Genomic DNA, 15586 nt, shown 5'->3' with positions numbered 1-15586 from the left:
GGAGGACCAGGCAACACACACACACACACACACATCGGTGAGACAGAGAGAGAGGAGAGAGCTGGGGAAAGCACACACACTCTCACCAACTGCAACCAGGTAAAAATAAACCTCTCCCAGAGCCTCCTTCCCCATTGTACAGCCAGCGTTACTCCACAATCAATTCACCCTGTCTGTGTGCTGAGTGTGTGTGTGTGGGGGGGGGGGGAGGTGTTTATGGTTTGTGTGTGGGTTATTTTTATGTGCATAAGTGTGTGTATGGTGCAAATATGTATATGTGGTAGATATTGTGTGTGTGTGGTGAGTATATGTTTATGTCTGTGTGTATGGGGGTGTATGTATATTTGTGTGTGTATACATAAATGTTTACACACACACATATACGTGTGCGTATATGTGTGGGTGTGTATACATATATGTATGTATATGTGTGTGGGTGTATACATGTGTGTGTATATGTGTGTGGGTGTATACATGTGTGTGTATATGTGTGTGGGTGTATACATGTGTGTGTGGGTGTGTACATATATGTGTGTGTGTGTGTGTATGTGTATATGTATGTATATGTGTATGTGTGTATATGTGTATGTGTGTATGTATATGTGTGTGTTGGTGTGTGTGTGTTGGTGTGTGTGTGTGTGTTGGTGTGTATATGTGTGTGTATATGTGTGTGTGTTGGTGTGTGTATATATTGGTGTGTGTATATGTGTGTGTGTGTGTTGATATGTGTGTGTATATGTGTGTGTGTTGGTATGTGTATGTGTGTTGGTGTGTGTACATGTGTTGGTGTGTGTATGTGTGTGTGTGTGTTGGTATGTGTATGTGTGTGTATCTGTGTGTGTGTGTTGGTGTGTGTATATGTGTGTGTATCTGTGTGTGTGTGTTGGTGTGTGTGTATGTGTGTGTGTGTGTTGGTGTGTGTATATGTGTGTGTGTGTTGGTGTGTGTATATGTGTGTGTGTGTATATGTGTGTGTTGGTGTGTATATGTGTGTGTCTATGAGTGTGTGTTTTAACCGGCTGCAGGGCCATTATCCCTTTGTTGGAAGTTTACAGGATGAAGTGGTGGGGATTAATGGATTTGTAAATAACCGTGCGGCCGCTCTCTCGTTGTGGGAGAGCGAAGTGTGTCCGTGATTTCTACAGGAGTGTTTGTGTCTTTATAAAGGCTGATTTTAGTGTGGACAGTTTGGCGAGTTGAGGTGTGTGATCCACACGTGTTCCTTTTGCTGAATGTATTGTGATTGTTACAGAAGAATAACAGCAGCCGCTTGAAGGTTTTGGAGGGGCAGTTGTGGCAATTCAAACACTTCTGACCAGCATTACAGGAGAGAAGAGAAAGAAGCGGTCAAGGGCGTCTGATCTTCCCATTGTTCTGCGGAGCGGTGTGGGATATTCCCGACTGGGATTTTCCCGGGCAGTGTGTAGCCTTTAATCGAGCGAAGATCGATAGTTTTACCCAGTGGCTGCGCCGATACCCTCTCCCACCCTCCCTCGTTCCGGTTCAATAATGAGCCACGGATACTTGGTATTGTTCTGGGTCGCGGAGCGCGATCCGCCTTTACTCAGTCTCTCGTGTCTGCCACCTCTCTCTCTGAACAAAGAGAATCACCCTCAGGAACCCACTGATCACCTCCCTGACCTGCTTCTTATTTCAAAGCAAGGCAGCCTTCTCTCTCTCTCTCTCTCCCTGTTTCTCTCACTCTTTGTCTCACTCTCTCACTGTCTCTCTTTCTGTCTCTCTCCCTCCCTCTCCATCTATGTCTCTCTTCATCTCTCCCTGTTCCTCGCACTCTTTGTCTCACTCTCCAACTGTCTCTCCCTCTCTCTCTATCTCTCTCTCTCCGTCCCTGTCTCTCTCCCTCTCTCTCCATCTCTCCCTGTTTCTCTCACTCTTTGTCTCACTCTCCCACTGTCTTTCCCTCTCTGTTTCTCTCCTCTCTCTATCTCTCCGTCTCTGTCTCTCTCCCTCTCCGTCTCTGTCTCTCTCCATCTCTCCTTGTCTCTCTCACTCTTTGTCTCACTTTCCCACTATCTCTGTCTCTCTCTCTATCTCTCCTCTCTCTCTTTGTCTCTCTCTATCTCTCTCTCCCCCTCTCTGTCTCTCTCCCCCCCTCTCTGTCTCTTCCTCTCTGTCTCTCTCTCTGCTCTCTTTCTCTCTCTGTCTCTCTCCCTGTCTCTCTCTCCCTCTCTGTCTTTGTCTCTCTCTCTCTCTCCCTCTCTGTCTCTCCCTCTCTCTCTCTCTCTCCCTCTCTTTCTCTCTCTATCTCTCGCTCTGTCTTTGTCTCTCTCTCTCTCCCTCTCTGTCTCTCTCCCTCTCTGTCTCTTCCTCTCTGTCTCTCTGCCTCTCTTTCTCTCTCTGTCTCTCTCTCTCTGTCTTTGTCTCTCTCTCTCCCTCTCTGTCTCTCTCTCCCTCTCTTTCTCTCTCTGTCTTTGTCTCTCTCTCCCTCTCTGTCTCTCTCCCTCTCTGTCTCTCTCCCTCTCTGTCTCTCTCTCCCTCTCTTTCTCTCTCTATCTCTTGCTCTGTCTTTGTCTCTCTCTCTGTCTTTGCCTCTCTCCATATCTCCCTGTCTCTCTCTCACTCTTTGTCTCTCTCTCTCTCTCTCTCTGACCCTTAACTCCTTTGTCTCATTTGCCACTCCCTCTTGTCACAAGTTTTAAATCTGGACGGGGGAGGTGGGGGGTGGTGTGAACTCTCCACCCATACTGTATAAGCAGATCTGAGGCTGATAGAGGCAGCCTCCTATCCGCCAACCTCCCCTGCTATTTAAATAGAGGCAGGCCATCAGAACCCCTTTCAGATGAAGACTGAGTCCTCACTTTTCCTTATTCTTTATAATTTAATTTTTAAAAAATAATTTCTAAAATAAATTTCAGTCAATTACTCTGATGAGCTTAGGAGTGTCCGAGATTTGAACCCCTGACTCTGAGGGCTGGACAGCCAGTGTGGAATACCCAGGTTTGTTCTGGAATTCCCTGTGGATTTGTTTGCCACTGTGAATTCCCACCCCACTCCCACTCTAGTTTTGGCTTCCTGCTTCCCACATCCAGCCCCACGCAGGTTAGCCATGTGTCTGTTCAACTTATACCCTGGTGGCTAGAATAACTCAAAAGGGCCGAATGGCCCACCCTTATGTTCCTGCGCACGTCACAATAAAAATGCTAAACGTCCGCTCACTGTCGTTTGTGGTGGCTCCCTGCGTCAAAACTACAAAACAGTCGTGAATGTCGCCCAGTCCCATCACGCAAACCAGCCTCCCATCCATTGACTCCGTCTACACTTCCCGCTGCCTCAGGGAAAAGCAGCCAGCATAATCAAGGACCCCCACGCACCCCGGACATTCTCTCTTCCACCTTCTTCCGTCGAGGAAAAAGATACAAAAGTCTGAGGCCACACCTGGAGTATTGTGTGCAGTTTTGGTCTCCTTATCTGAGGAAGGATGTCCTTGCTACAGAGGGAGCGCAGCGAAGGTTTACCAGGCTGATTCCTGGGATGGCAGGTCTGTCATATGAGGAGAGACTGAGTCGGTTAGGATTATATTCACTGGGGTTTAGAAGAGTGAGAGGGGATCTCATAGAAACTTATAAAATTCTAACAGGGTCGATTCAGAAAGAATGTTCCCGATGGTGGGGGGAGTCCAGAACTAGGGGGGTCATAGTTTGAGGATAAGGGGTAAACCTTTTAGGACTGAGGTGAGGAGAAATTTCTTCACCCAGAGGGTGGTGAATGTGTGGAATTCACTCCCACAGAAAGTAGCTGAGGCCAAAACGGTGTGTGATTTCAAGAAGGAATTGGATATCGCTCTTGGGGCTAAAGGGATCAAAGGATATTTTGATTTGATTTATTATTGTCACATGTATTGGGAGACAGTGAAAAGTATTATTTCTTGCGCACTATACAGACAAAGCATACTGTTCATAGAGTACATAGATTTGATTTATTATTGTCACATATATTGGGATACAGTGAAAAGTATTGTTTCTTGCGCGCTATACAAAGCATACCGTTCATAGAGAAGGAAAGGAGAGGGCGCAGAATGTAGTGTTACAGTCATAGCTAGAGTGCAGAGAAAGATCAACTTAATGCGAGGTGGGTCCATTCAAAAGTCTGACAGCAGCAGGGAAGAAGCTGTTCTTGAGTCGGTCGGTACGTGACCTCAGACTTTTGTATCTTTTTCCCAATGGAAGAAGGTGGAAGAGAGAATGTCCGGGGTGCGTGGGGTCTTTGATTATGCCGGTTGCTTTTCCTGAGGCAGCGCGAAGTGTAGACAGAGTCAATGGATGGGAGGCTGGTTTGTGTGATGGGACTGGGCTACATTCACGACCGTTTGTAATTTCTTGCGGTCAGATCAGGAGACATACCAAGCTGTGATACACCTGAGAGGATGACAGAGTCAATGGATGGGAGGCTGTTTTGCTTGATGGAACTGGGCTACGTTCACGACCCTTTGTAGTTTCTTGCGGTGGAAGCTGTTCTTGAGTCGGTTGGTACGTGACCTCAGACTTTTGCATGGGGATGGAGGGAAAGCGGGATCAGGATATTGAATCTGTTCATTAACCGTGATCAAAATGAATGTTGCAGCAGGCTCGAGGGGCCGAATGGCCACCTTCTGCTTCTAGTTTCTATGTAAACAGTCACGCGACAGTGTAGTTGCAGGCTCTGGCCACCAGGTGGCGCAGTGGAGTGACTTTCCTAAATGCTTCTCCCAATTCCGTCGCCAAGTGGTTAATTCTTCATGGAAAAAAAGCCATTGAAGTGTCATGGATGATTCCTGGTTCTCTAAAGACTTTTCTTTTGGTGTCACAGGTTCCTTTCCAAGTCTTCCGATGGATTCAACCAGGAGCCGAGTTTCTCGAGAGTCTACGGAAGGTTTCAGCAGTGAGGAGGATGGAGATTGCGATGTCTTCTTGTCTGACAGTGACTCCGAGAGACGTGCAGACGATCCCTGCCAGGCCGGGCCGGCGGGACCCCCCGCGCAAGCTCGTCCACCGTTGACCCGGCCTCAAGCCTTCATCCCCCACCCCATGTCGGCCTCCCACCTCAAGAAGCCCTTGGAGAACATCTACTTCGCCTTGGCCCACGGGGGCGGGGCCGACCCATCGCCAGGCACCGCCGGCCTGGGCAAGGACTGGCAGGTGCCCACGGCTGGGCAGCGCACCAAGAGGTTCGTTAACAGGGGGCTGAAGAGAAGATGGGAATGGGAAGACTCCAGGCAACATGACGTGACAGAGGATGAAAGGACACCTCACGCCAAAACCAGAGGCGACCTCCTCTTCGCACAGAAGGTTTGGAAAGTTCCTTCCCGTCCTTTTCGCTCCTGGGAATCAGATCAGAATAGGAACAGGCAAAGGCCATTCAGCCCTTCTAGCCTGCTCCGCCACTCAATAAGATCATGGCTGCTCTAACACATGCTACATCCATTTTCCTGCTTTATTGGCAGTGGCACGGTGGCACAGTGGTTAGCACTGCTGCCTCACGGTGCCCGGGTTTCAACCTGGCCTCAGGTGACGGGCTGTGCGGAGTCTGTACATTCCCCATGTGTCTGCATGGATTTCCTCCGGTTTCCTCCCACCGTCCAAAATTTGTGCAGGTTAGGTGGATTGGCCATGCTAAATTGCCCCTTAGTGTCCAAGGATGTGCAGGTTAGGGGGATTGGCCATGCTAAATTGCCCCTTAGTGTCCAAACATGTACAGGTTAGGTGGATTGGCCGTGCTAAATTGCCCCTTAGTGTCTAAAGCTGTGTGGATTGGCCATGCTAAATTGCCCCCTTAGATCTTCACGCAGAGAGTGGTGGGAGTGTGGAATGAGCTGCCGGGTAAAGTGGTAAATGCGGGGTCACTTTTAACATTTAAGAAAAACTTGGACGGGTTCATGGATGAGGGGGGTGTGGAGGGATATGGTCCAAGTGCAGGTCAGTGGGACTAGGCATAAAATGGTTCGGCACAGACAAGAAGGGCCAAAAGGCCTGTTTCTGAGCTGTAATTTTCTATGGTTCTATGGTTCTACGTGCATGTTGGGTGGATTGGCCATGTTAAATCGCCCCTCAGTGTCCAAAGATCTGCGGGTTAGGTGGATTGGCCATGCTAAATTGTCCCTTAGTGTCAGGGGGATTAGCAGGGTAAATACATGGGGTTACTGGGATAGTGCCTGGGTGGGATTGTTGTCGGTGCAGGCTCGATGGGCTGAATGGCCTCCTTCTGCACTGAAGGGAGTTATGATAAACAGGTGCGTGAGAAAGGAATAGAAAGATGTGTTGACGGGGGTGCGGTGAAGAGGTGGGGGAAGGCTCGCTCCCAGCATGGAGCAGAGGGGCCGAATGGCCTGTTTCCGTCATGGTGGCCCAGGAGGTGACCGTTCGGCCCATCAAGTCGAGGCCTGTTCTCTGTCCAGCAATGCGGTGAATCCCATTTATTAACTCTTTAAATGTGTTGCCATATCTTTTGTTTATTTGTGTGTGTGCTTCTTTCTTTGGGGGTTCCTCTGACAACCAGTGCAACGAGCTGCAGGTATTCATCCGACCTCTGACAGTTCTCCTGGACGGGCTGAAGAGTGGACGCTACAACAGAGGTAAGAACGGGATTCAAATATTTGCCTCTGAACGGGCAGTGGAGGGGTGGGCTGGGCTTTTAACGTAAGGATACGTTCCACACAGGACATCGGGTGTAAGTTCACAGATCCCTCTCCCAATCCCTCGCCCGGGAAACGGGGGATTGCTTGCACTGGGCCAAATCTCCCGTGTCAACAGTATGTTAATTATATCGCTAAGATGGTGATGGGCATCTATTGGGTGGCACAGTGGGTTAGCACTGCTGCCTCACAACGCCAGGGACCCGGGTTCAATTCCCAGCTTGGGTCATTGTCTTGTGGAGTTAGCAAGTTCTCCCCCACCCGTGTCTGTGTGGGTTTCCTCCAGGTACTCCGGTTTCCTCCCACACTCCAAAGATATGTGGATTGGCCGTGCTAAGTTGCTCCTTAGTGGCCAAAGATGTTCAGGTTTGGGGGATTGGCCATGCTAAGTTGCTCCTTAGTGGCCAAAGATGTTCAGGTTAGGGGGATTGGCCATGCTAAATTGCCCCTCAGGATCCAAAGATGTGCAGGTTAGGGGGATTGGCCATGCTAAATTGCCCCTCAGGGTCCAAAGATGTGCAGGTTAGGGGGATTGGCCATGCTAAATTGCCCCTTAGTATCTAAAGATGTGCAGGTTAGGTGGATTGGTCATGCTAAATTGCCCCTTGGTGTCCAAAGGTTAGCAGATTAGGTGGATTGGCCATGTTAAATTGCCACCTTAGTGTCTAAAGATGTGCAGGTTAGGTGGATTGGCCATGCTAAATTGCCCTTAGCGTCCAACGATATGCAGGTTAGGTGGATTGGCTATGCTAAATTGCCCCTTAGTGTCCAACGATGTGCAGGTTTGGTGGATTGGCCATGCTAAATTGTCCCTTAGCGTCCAAAGATGTGCAGGTTAGGTGGATTGGCTATGCTAAATTGCCCCTTAATGCCCAAATATGTGGTTAGGTGGATTGGCCTTGCTAAATTGCCACCTTAGTGTCTAAAGATGTGTAGATTAAGTGGATTGGCCATGCTAAATTGCCCCTTAGTGTCTAAAGATGTGCAGGTTAGGTGGATTGGCCATGCTAAATTGCCCCTTAGTGTCTAAAGATGTGTAGATTAAGTGGATTGGCCATGCTAAATTGCCCCTGAGTGTCCAAAGATGTGCAGGTTAGGTGAATTGGCCATGCTAAATTGCCCCTTAGTGTCCAAAGGTGTGTAGATTAGGTGGATTGGCCATGCTTAATGTACAGGATTATGGGGATCAGGCGGAGCGGGTGGGCCTGGATAAGATGCTCTGTCAGCGAGTCGGTGTAGACTCGATGGGCCGAATAGCCTCCTTCTGCAGTCGGGATTCTGTGGGTCTCCATGGAATGGCGGAGCAGCCCTGATTGGTTCTTTCCCAAATAGCCCGTTGATTAAAGTCACGTAGAGAGTCCGGGACCAGGTAAAGATGGTAGGTTCCCTCCCCAAAGGGGCCTTGAGTGAGCAGTTGGGTGTTTGACTCAATCAGAGCAACTTTTATTCCCAGATGCCACGAGTGCCGCAGTCATCACGGCACGGAAGGAGGCCATTCATCCCATTCTATCCGTGCTAGCTCCCCGTACAGCAGTCCCATTGAAGCCGGACAAACGTGTTGGGGGGGGGGGGGGGGAGACGGAAGAGAAGGATATGTTGACTGGAGGTACAGATAAAGTGGCGGGGCAGGGCAAGGGGGAAGTTGGGGGGAAGGCTCGTAGGAGCAGAAACACCAGTAAGGAGTAGAGAGGGGCCGAATTTATTTTATCCATTTGTGGAACATGGGCATCGCTGGCTGGGCCAGCATTTATTGCCTATCCCTAGTTGCCCTTGGAGGGCAGTTGGGAGTCAACCACATTGCTGTGGGCTCTGGAGTCACATGTAGGCCAGACCGGGGTAAGGACGGCAGATTTCCTTCCCTAAAGGGAACCAGATGGGTTTTTCCCACAATGGGTCATCAGTAGGTTCTTAATTCCAGATTTGTTTTGTGGTTGAATTCAAATTCCACCCGTCTGCCGTGGCGTGATTCAGACCTGGACTGCGCCCCCAGGAGCATTAGCTGAGTTTCTGGATTAATAGATAATACCACGAGGGTCGTCGCCTCCCCAAATGGCCTGGTTGGCGTGAAAATCCCGAGGTTTGAGCTCAGAATGTGCTTGTTACACCCTTTCAGGCCTCAGTAACTTCCAGCAGAGTGTTGCTATGGACCGGATCCAGAGGATTGTGGGAGTTCTACAGAAACCGTCAATGGGGTAAGGGCCCAGACAGTTGGCGCTACCTATTTTTCTTCTGTGTGTGTGTGGGGGGTGTTAATGGAGCCACAGGAGGTATTGATTGGCCAGGATGAGGCGGTGGGGGTCTACCTTCGGGGGGGGGAGAATCTGGCATTAGGCCGGTAACTAGGCCGAGGCAGCGGGTGTCGGCGCTGCGGGAGTGCCGCACGGTCGGAGGTGCCGATTCTCAGATCAGACGTAACTGCTCTGCCGTGAGAAGGAGCAGGAGTAGGCCATTCGGCCCATCGAGCCTGCTCCGCTGTTCTGTAAGCTCGTGGCGGATCTGATTCCGGCCTCAACTCCGCTTTCTTGACATAAACCCCCGACTTCCTCGTCGATCAAGAATATCTCTAACTCGGACTAGAATATATTTAACCACCCGCAGTTACCACCCGCCCCCCCGCCACTGCTTTCTGAGGGGGAGTGGGGAGAGGATTCTATAGACTGAACAACTCTGAGAGAAGAAATTTCCCCCTACCCCTGTCTTGAATGGGACACTCCCTGATTTTTAAACAGCCACCCGCCCCCCCCCCCCCCCCACCGGCCCCCGGTTCCAGATTCCCCCCCACGAGGGGGGGGGAACATCCTCTCAGCATCCACGCTGTCAACCCACCTCTCCCACCCCCCCTCAGAATCTTCTATATTTCAATAAGATCACCTCTCGTTCTCCGAAACGCCCAAAGGGTACAGGCCCAACCAGTCCCCATGTTAAAAATAACCACTTAATTTTGGGGGAGTGGTGTCCCAGCCAATATTTATGGGCGGCACGGTGGCACAGTGGTTAGCACTGCTGCCTCGCAGCGCCAGGGACCCCGGTTCGATTCCCAGCATGGGGTCACTGTCTGTGTGTGGAGTTTGCACGTTCTTCCTCCCGTGTCTGCGTGGGTTTCCTTCGGGTGCTCCGGTTTCCTCCCACAGTCCAAAGATGTGCGGATTAGGTGGATTGGCCGTGCTAAATTGCCCCTTTGTGTCCAAAGATGTGTAGGTTAGCTGGATTGGCCATACTAAATTGCCCCTTAGTGTTCAAAGATGTGCAGGTTAGGTGGATTGGCCATGCTAAATTGCCCCTTAGTGTCGAAAGATGTGCAGGTTAGGTGGATTGGCCATGGTAAATTGCCCCTTAGTGTCGAAAGATGTGTAGGTTAGGTGGATTGGCCATGCTAAATTGCCCCTTAGTGTCGAAAGATGTGTAGGTTAGGTGGATTGGCCATGCTAAATTGTCCCTTAGTATCCAAAGATGTGCAGGTTAGTGGATTGGCCCTGCTAAATTGCCCCTTAGTGTCCAAAGATGTGCTGGTTAGATGGATTGGCCATGCTAAATTGTCCCTTAGTGTCCAAAGATGTGTGGGTTAGGTGGATTGGCGATGCTAAATTGCCCCTTAGTGTTCAAAGATGTGCGGGTTAGGTGGATTGGCCATGCTAAATTGTCCCTTAGTGTTCAAAGATGTGCTGGTTAGGGGGATTGACCATGCTAAATTGTCCCTTAGTGTCGAAAGATGTGCTGGTTAGGGGGATTGACCATGCTAAATTGCCCCTTAGTGTCGAAAGATGTGCGGGTTAGTGGATTGGCCATGCTAAATTGTCCCTGAGTGTCCAAAGATGTGCGGGTTAGGTGGATTGGCCATGCTAAATTGTCCCTTAGTGTCGAAAGATGTGCGGGTTAGGTAGATTGACCATGCTAAATTGCCCCTTAGTGTCAGGGGGATCAGCAGGATAAATATGTGGGGTTTGCAGGGATAAGGCCTGGTTGAGATTGTTGTCGGTTCAGGCTCGATGGGACAAATGGCCTCCTTCTGCGCTGTAGGGATGCTACGATTCTTATCCCTCAACCAACATCAGGGGGAACGGGTCATCCGCCTCGCCTGCAGTCTGTGGGATCTTGCTGTGCGCAAATTACAACTGCGCTTCATCGTGCATTGGCCAAACTAGGCCTTGTCGTCCATGGGCCTACCGTGGTATGGACCTTGGCCCATTCTCTCGCGCTCTGACCTGATACAAAGTATTTATCATTCATAAGCTTTATATTTCTCTCCCCCCGTCCCCGTCCCCCCACCCCCATCTTCCTGCAGAGAACGTTATTTAGGCACCCTCCTTCAAGTGGAGATGATGTTGAAGGTATGGTTTCCTCACGTTACCGTGGAAACCACGAACACTGAAGGTTCCGGGCCTACAGGGCCTGAGTGCAGTGCGAGGAAGGTACGTGACCCCGATTAGATCAGGCGATGACCTAGTAGTATTATCTATCAATCCATAAACTCCAGCTAATGTTCTGGGGGACCCGGGTTCGAATCCCGCCATGGCAGATGGTGGAATTTGAATTCAATAAAAAATATCTGGAATTAAGAATCTACTGATGACCCATTGTGGGAAAAACCCCATCTGGTTCCCTTTAGGGAAGGAAATCTGCCGTCCTTACCCCGGTCTGGCCTACATGTGACTCCAGAGCCACAGCAATGTGGTTGACTCTCAACTGCCCTCCAAGGGCAACTAGGGATGGGCAATAAATGCTGGACCAGCCAGCGACACCCATGTCCCATGAATGAATTTTTTAAAAACCCCGGTACTAGATCCATTTAACATTCTCTCTGGGCCCCCCCCCCACCGCCCCTCATCTGACCAACACTGGACCCCACTTGTACCCCTCTTGATTGGAAGCTCAAAATCAACGAGGATTGCGGTGGGGAGTGGGGGGGGGGTTGATCCTAGCAGGGAAGACCTGGGCGTTTCGATCAGGGGTTGGTTTGGGGATCGACTGTGAGGCCATTGTGGTCGAATAGCTCGCCAGCGCCCGAAAACGGCCAGGGTTTGGGGAGGGACGTTGACCGGACCTTGGCGAGAGTCCACACCTTCAGAAGAGGGGAGTGGGGTACCTATTTCCACTCGGAACCCAAGCCTAGCAGGAGGCCATTCGGGCCACCGAACTCGTGCTATCCCTTTGAAAGGTCTGTCCAATTAGTCCCCCATCTCTCCACCCTCACCCATTTCCCTGCAGACTTTCCCCCTTCCATTATCTCTCCAATTCCTCCCCCTTTTGAAAGTTCCTATTAAATTTGCGCCCTTTCAGGCAGCGCCTTCCAGATCACAACAGCTCGCTGCGTTTCCGTCAAAATTCTCCTCATCTCCCGCCCCCCGGCCCCCCATGGTTTTTTCCCCCAATTCTCTTCAATCTGTGTCCCCCTCCAGTTCCCCACCCTCTTGCCCAGTGGGAAACACTTGCCCCTCATTTACTCCATCCAAACCCTTTCCTTCTTCAAGGTTTCGAACACCTTGACTAAATCTCCCCATGGTGGTTAGCGCTGCTGCCTCACAGTGCCAGAGACCCAGGTTCGACTCCTGGCTTGGATCACTGTGTGGAGTCTGTACATTCTTCACCGCCCCCCGCCCCCCGTGACTGCGTGGGTTTCCTCTGGGTGCTCCGGTTTCCTCCCACAGTCCGAAAGACGTGCAGGTTGTGGAGTTAGATACAGAGTAAAGCTCCGTCTACACTGTCCCCCATCAAACACTCCCAGGACAGGTACAGCACGGGGTTAGATACAGAGTAAAGCTCCCTCTACACTGTCCCCATCAAACACTCCCAGGACAGGTACAGCACAGGGTTAGATACAGGGTAAAGCTCCCTGTACACTGTCACCCCATCAAACACTCCCAGGACAGGTACAGCACGGGGTTAGATACAGAGTAAAGCTCCCTCTACACTGTCCCCATCAAACACTCCCAGGACAGGTACAGCACGGGGTTAGATACAGAGTAAAGCTTCCTCTACACTTTCCCCCATCAAGTACTCCCAGGACAGGTACAGTATGGGGTTAGATACAGAGTAAAGCTCCCTCTACACTGTCCCCATCAAACACTCCCAGGACAGGTACAGCACGGGGTTAGATACAGAGTAAAGCTCCCTCTACACTGACCCCATCAAACACTCACAGGACAGGTACAGCACGGGGTTAGATACAGAGTAAAGCTCCCTCTACACTGTCCCCCATCAAACACTCCCAGGACAGGTACAGCACAGGGTTAGATACAGAGTAAAGCTCCCTCTACACTGTCCCCCATCAAACACTCCCAGGACAGGTGCAGCACGGGGTTAGATACAGGGTAAAGCTCCCTCTACACTGTCCCCCCATCAAACACTCCCAGGAAAGGTACAGCATGGGGTTAGATACAGAGTAAAGCTCCCTCTACACTTTCCGCCATCAAGTACTCCCAGGACAGGTACAGCACGGGGTTAGATACAGAGTAAAGCTCCCTCTACACTGTCCCCCATCAAACACTCCCAGGACAGGTACAGCACGGGGTTAGATACAGAGTAAAGCTCCCTCTACACTGTCCCCCATCAAACACTCCCAGGACAGGTACAGCACAGGGTTAGATACAGAGTAAAGCTCCCTCTACACTGTCCCCCATCAAACACTCCCAGGACAGGTGCAGCACGGGGTTAGATACAGGGTAAAGCTCCCTCTACACTGTCCCCCCATCAAACACTCCCAGGACAGGTACAGCATGGGGTTAGATACAGAGTAAAGCTCCCTCTACACCTATCCCCTGTCAAACACTCTCAGGACAGGTACAGCATGGGGTTAGATACAGAGTAAAGCTCCCTCTACACTGTCCCCATCAAACACTCCCAGGACAGGGACAGCACGGGGTTAGATACAGAGTAAAGCTCCCTCTACACTTTCCCCCATCAAGCACTCCCAGGACAGGTACAGCACGGGGCTAGATACAGAGTAAAGCTCCCTCTACACTGTCCTCCATCAAACTCTCCCAGGACAGGTACAGCACGGGGTTTGATACAGAGTAAAGCTCCCTCTACACTTTCCCCCATCAAGCACTCCCAGGACAGGTACAGCACAGGGTTAGATACAGAGTAAAGCTCCCTCTACACCTGTCCCCTGTCAAACACTCTCAGGACAGGTACAGCACGGGGTTAGATACAGAGTAAAGCTCCATCTACACTGTCCCCCATCAAACACTCCCAGGACAGGTACAGCACGGGGTTAGATACAGAGTAAAGCTCCCTCTACACTGTCCCACATCAAACACTCCCAGGACAGGTACAGCACGGGGTTAGATACAGAGTAAAGCTCCCTCTACACTGTCCCACATCACACACTCCCAGGACAGGTACAGCACGGGGTTAGATACAGAGTAAAGCTCCCTCTACACTGCCCCCCATCAAACACTCCCAGGACAGGTACAGCACGGGGTTAGATACAGAGTAAAGCTCCCTCTACACCGTCCCCCCATCAAACACTCCCAGGACAGGTACAGCACGGGGTTAGATACAGAGTAAAGCTCCCTCTACACGCTCTCCCCATCAAACACTCCCAGGACAGGTGCAGCACGAAATTCCCTGAGTCACCACACTCCGGCGCCTGTTCGGGTACACCGAGGCGGAATTTAGCATGGCCAACGCACCCTAACTGGGACTGTGGGAGGAAACCCACGCAGACACGGGGAAAACATGCAGACTCCGCACAGACAGTGACCCGAGCCGGGAATCGAACCCGGGTCCCTGGCGCTGTGAGGCAGCAGTGCTAACCCACTGTGCCACCCCCACTTGTGACGCTGAGCAATAAACTTAAAACTTAACCGTCTCTGTCCAAGGGGAACTATCCCAGCTTCTGAGAATGAAGTGATGAATTAAAATTGGCTTATCGTCACCGCAATGCTGCCTTCGAGTAGCGCCCAGGGCTAATTGTCCTCTCTCTCTCTTGGCCTCAGCATGCACGGAGCAGTTCCTCAGGCACCAGTTCCTCGTGGGAATCGCTCTCCCCGCCCTCGTCCCGGAGGCAATCCTTCAGCGATGGCGGCGTGCAGGAGTTACGGAACATGGTGGCAGCGAGGAATCAGCAGCAGAGGCCGGAGCCTGGGGGAGGGCCCCCCGAGGGGGAAGCGGCCAGGGAGGGCCTGATGTGGATCTGCGGCCCGGGACACCATCACGCGCACCCAGCAGGAGCCGCCTCAGCGCTGCGTTGCTTTGCTCTGGTCATGCAGGACAGCTCGGTCACGTCCACCACCCGCCGACTGCAGAGGGCCGTTGCGGGAGGTCCGGCACGCCCGGGGAGGTGCAGCAGCGCGCCCCCCTGCTTGCCCACCCAGCGGGGGGACGGCGCGCCGATGCACGGGTCCCGCGGCCTGCCCGTCCTCTTGCCCTGCGACTCGATTGTACTCCTGGAAATTCGGGAGAGGCCAGGAGACCTCGGGACGGCGAGCGAGGGGCCTGTCGAAGTGAGGCCTGTCTTGTAGGCCCAAAATCCAGCCTTACCCTTCAGCGGGGAAGGAAATGACAGACTTGCATTTCTGTAGCGCCTCAGGACATCCCAAAGCGCCTCACAGCCAATGAAGTACTTTTGACGCTTTTAGTCACTGTTGTAATGTCGGAAAGGCTGCAGCCATTTTACGCACAGCAAGATTCCAAAAACAGCAATGTGCCACTGGACATTTTTTTTAAAAAGTTGATGTTAGTTGAGTGTTGAATATTTCTCGTGGAGGGGGAAACCTCACCCCATTTTTCCCCCAAAAGCGGCTGCAGAACTATTTATGGCCACACAAAAGGGGGTCTCCCCCAACAGACAGCAGTACCGATAGTGCGGCGCTCCCTCAGCACTGACCCTCCCACAGTGCGGCGCTCCCTCAGCACTGACCCTCCCACAGTGCGGTGCTCCCTCAGCACTGACCCTCCCACAGTGCGGCGCTCCCTCAGTACCGACCCTCCCACCGTGCGGCGCTCCCTCAGCACTGA

The 15586-nt window shown here is 51.6% G+C and overlaps 1 protein-coding gene across 1 annotated transcript; it reads left to right on the top strand.

Moving 5' to 3' along the window:
- On the top strand, positions 1-15307 carry LOC144489402 (uncharacterized). The gene is made up of 6 exons (XM_078207238.1): positions 1-99; positions 4807-5285; positions 6493-6568; positions 8742-8820; positions 10911-11037; positions 14566-15307. The coding sequence occupies exons 2-6, from the start codon at positions 4827-4829 to the stop codon at positions 15088-15090; spliced, it is 1266 nt and encodes a 421-aa protein (XP_078063364.1). The 5' UTR covers positions 1-99; positions 4807-4826; the 3' UTR covers positions 15091-15307.
- The last annotated feature ends 279 nt before the right edge of the window (positions 15308-15586 follow it).

The sequence above is a fragment of the Mustelus asterias genome, unplaced genomic scaffold (assembly GCF_964213995.1).
Source record: "Mustelus asterias unplaced genomic scaffold, sMusAst1.hap1.1 HAP1_SCAFFOLD_2149, whole genome shotgun sequence".
Classification (NCBI taxonomy): Eukaryota; Metazoa; Chordata; class Chondrichthyes; order Carcharhiniformes; family Triakidae; genus Mustelus; species Mustelus asterias.
The sequence above is the reverse complement of the archived record's forward strand: the minus strand, read 5'-3'. Positions and strand labels throughout refer to the sequence as shown.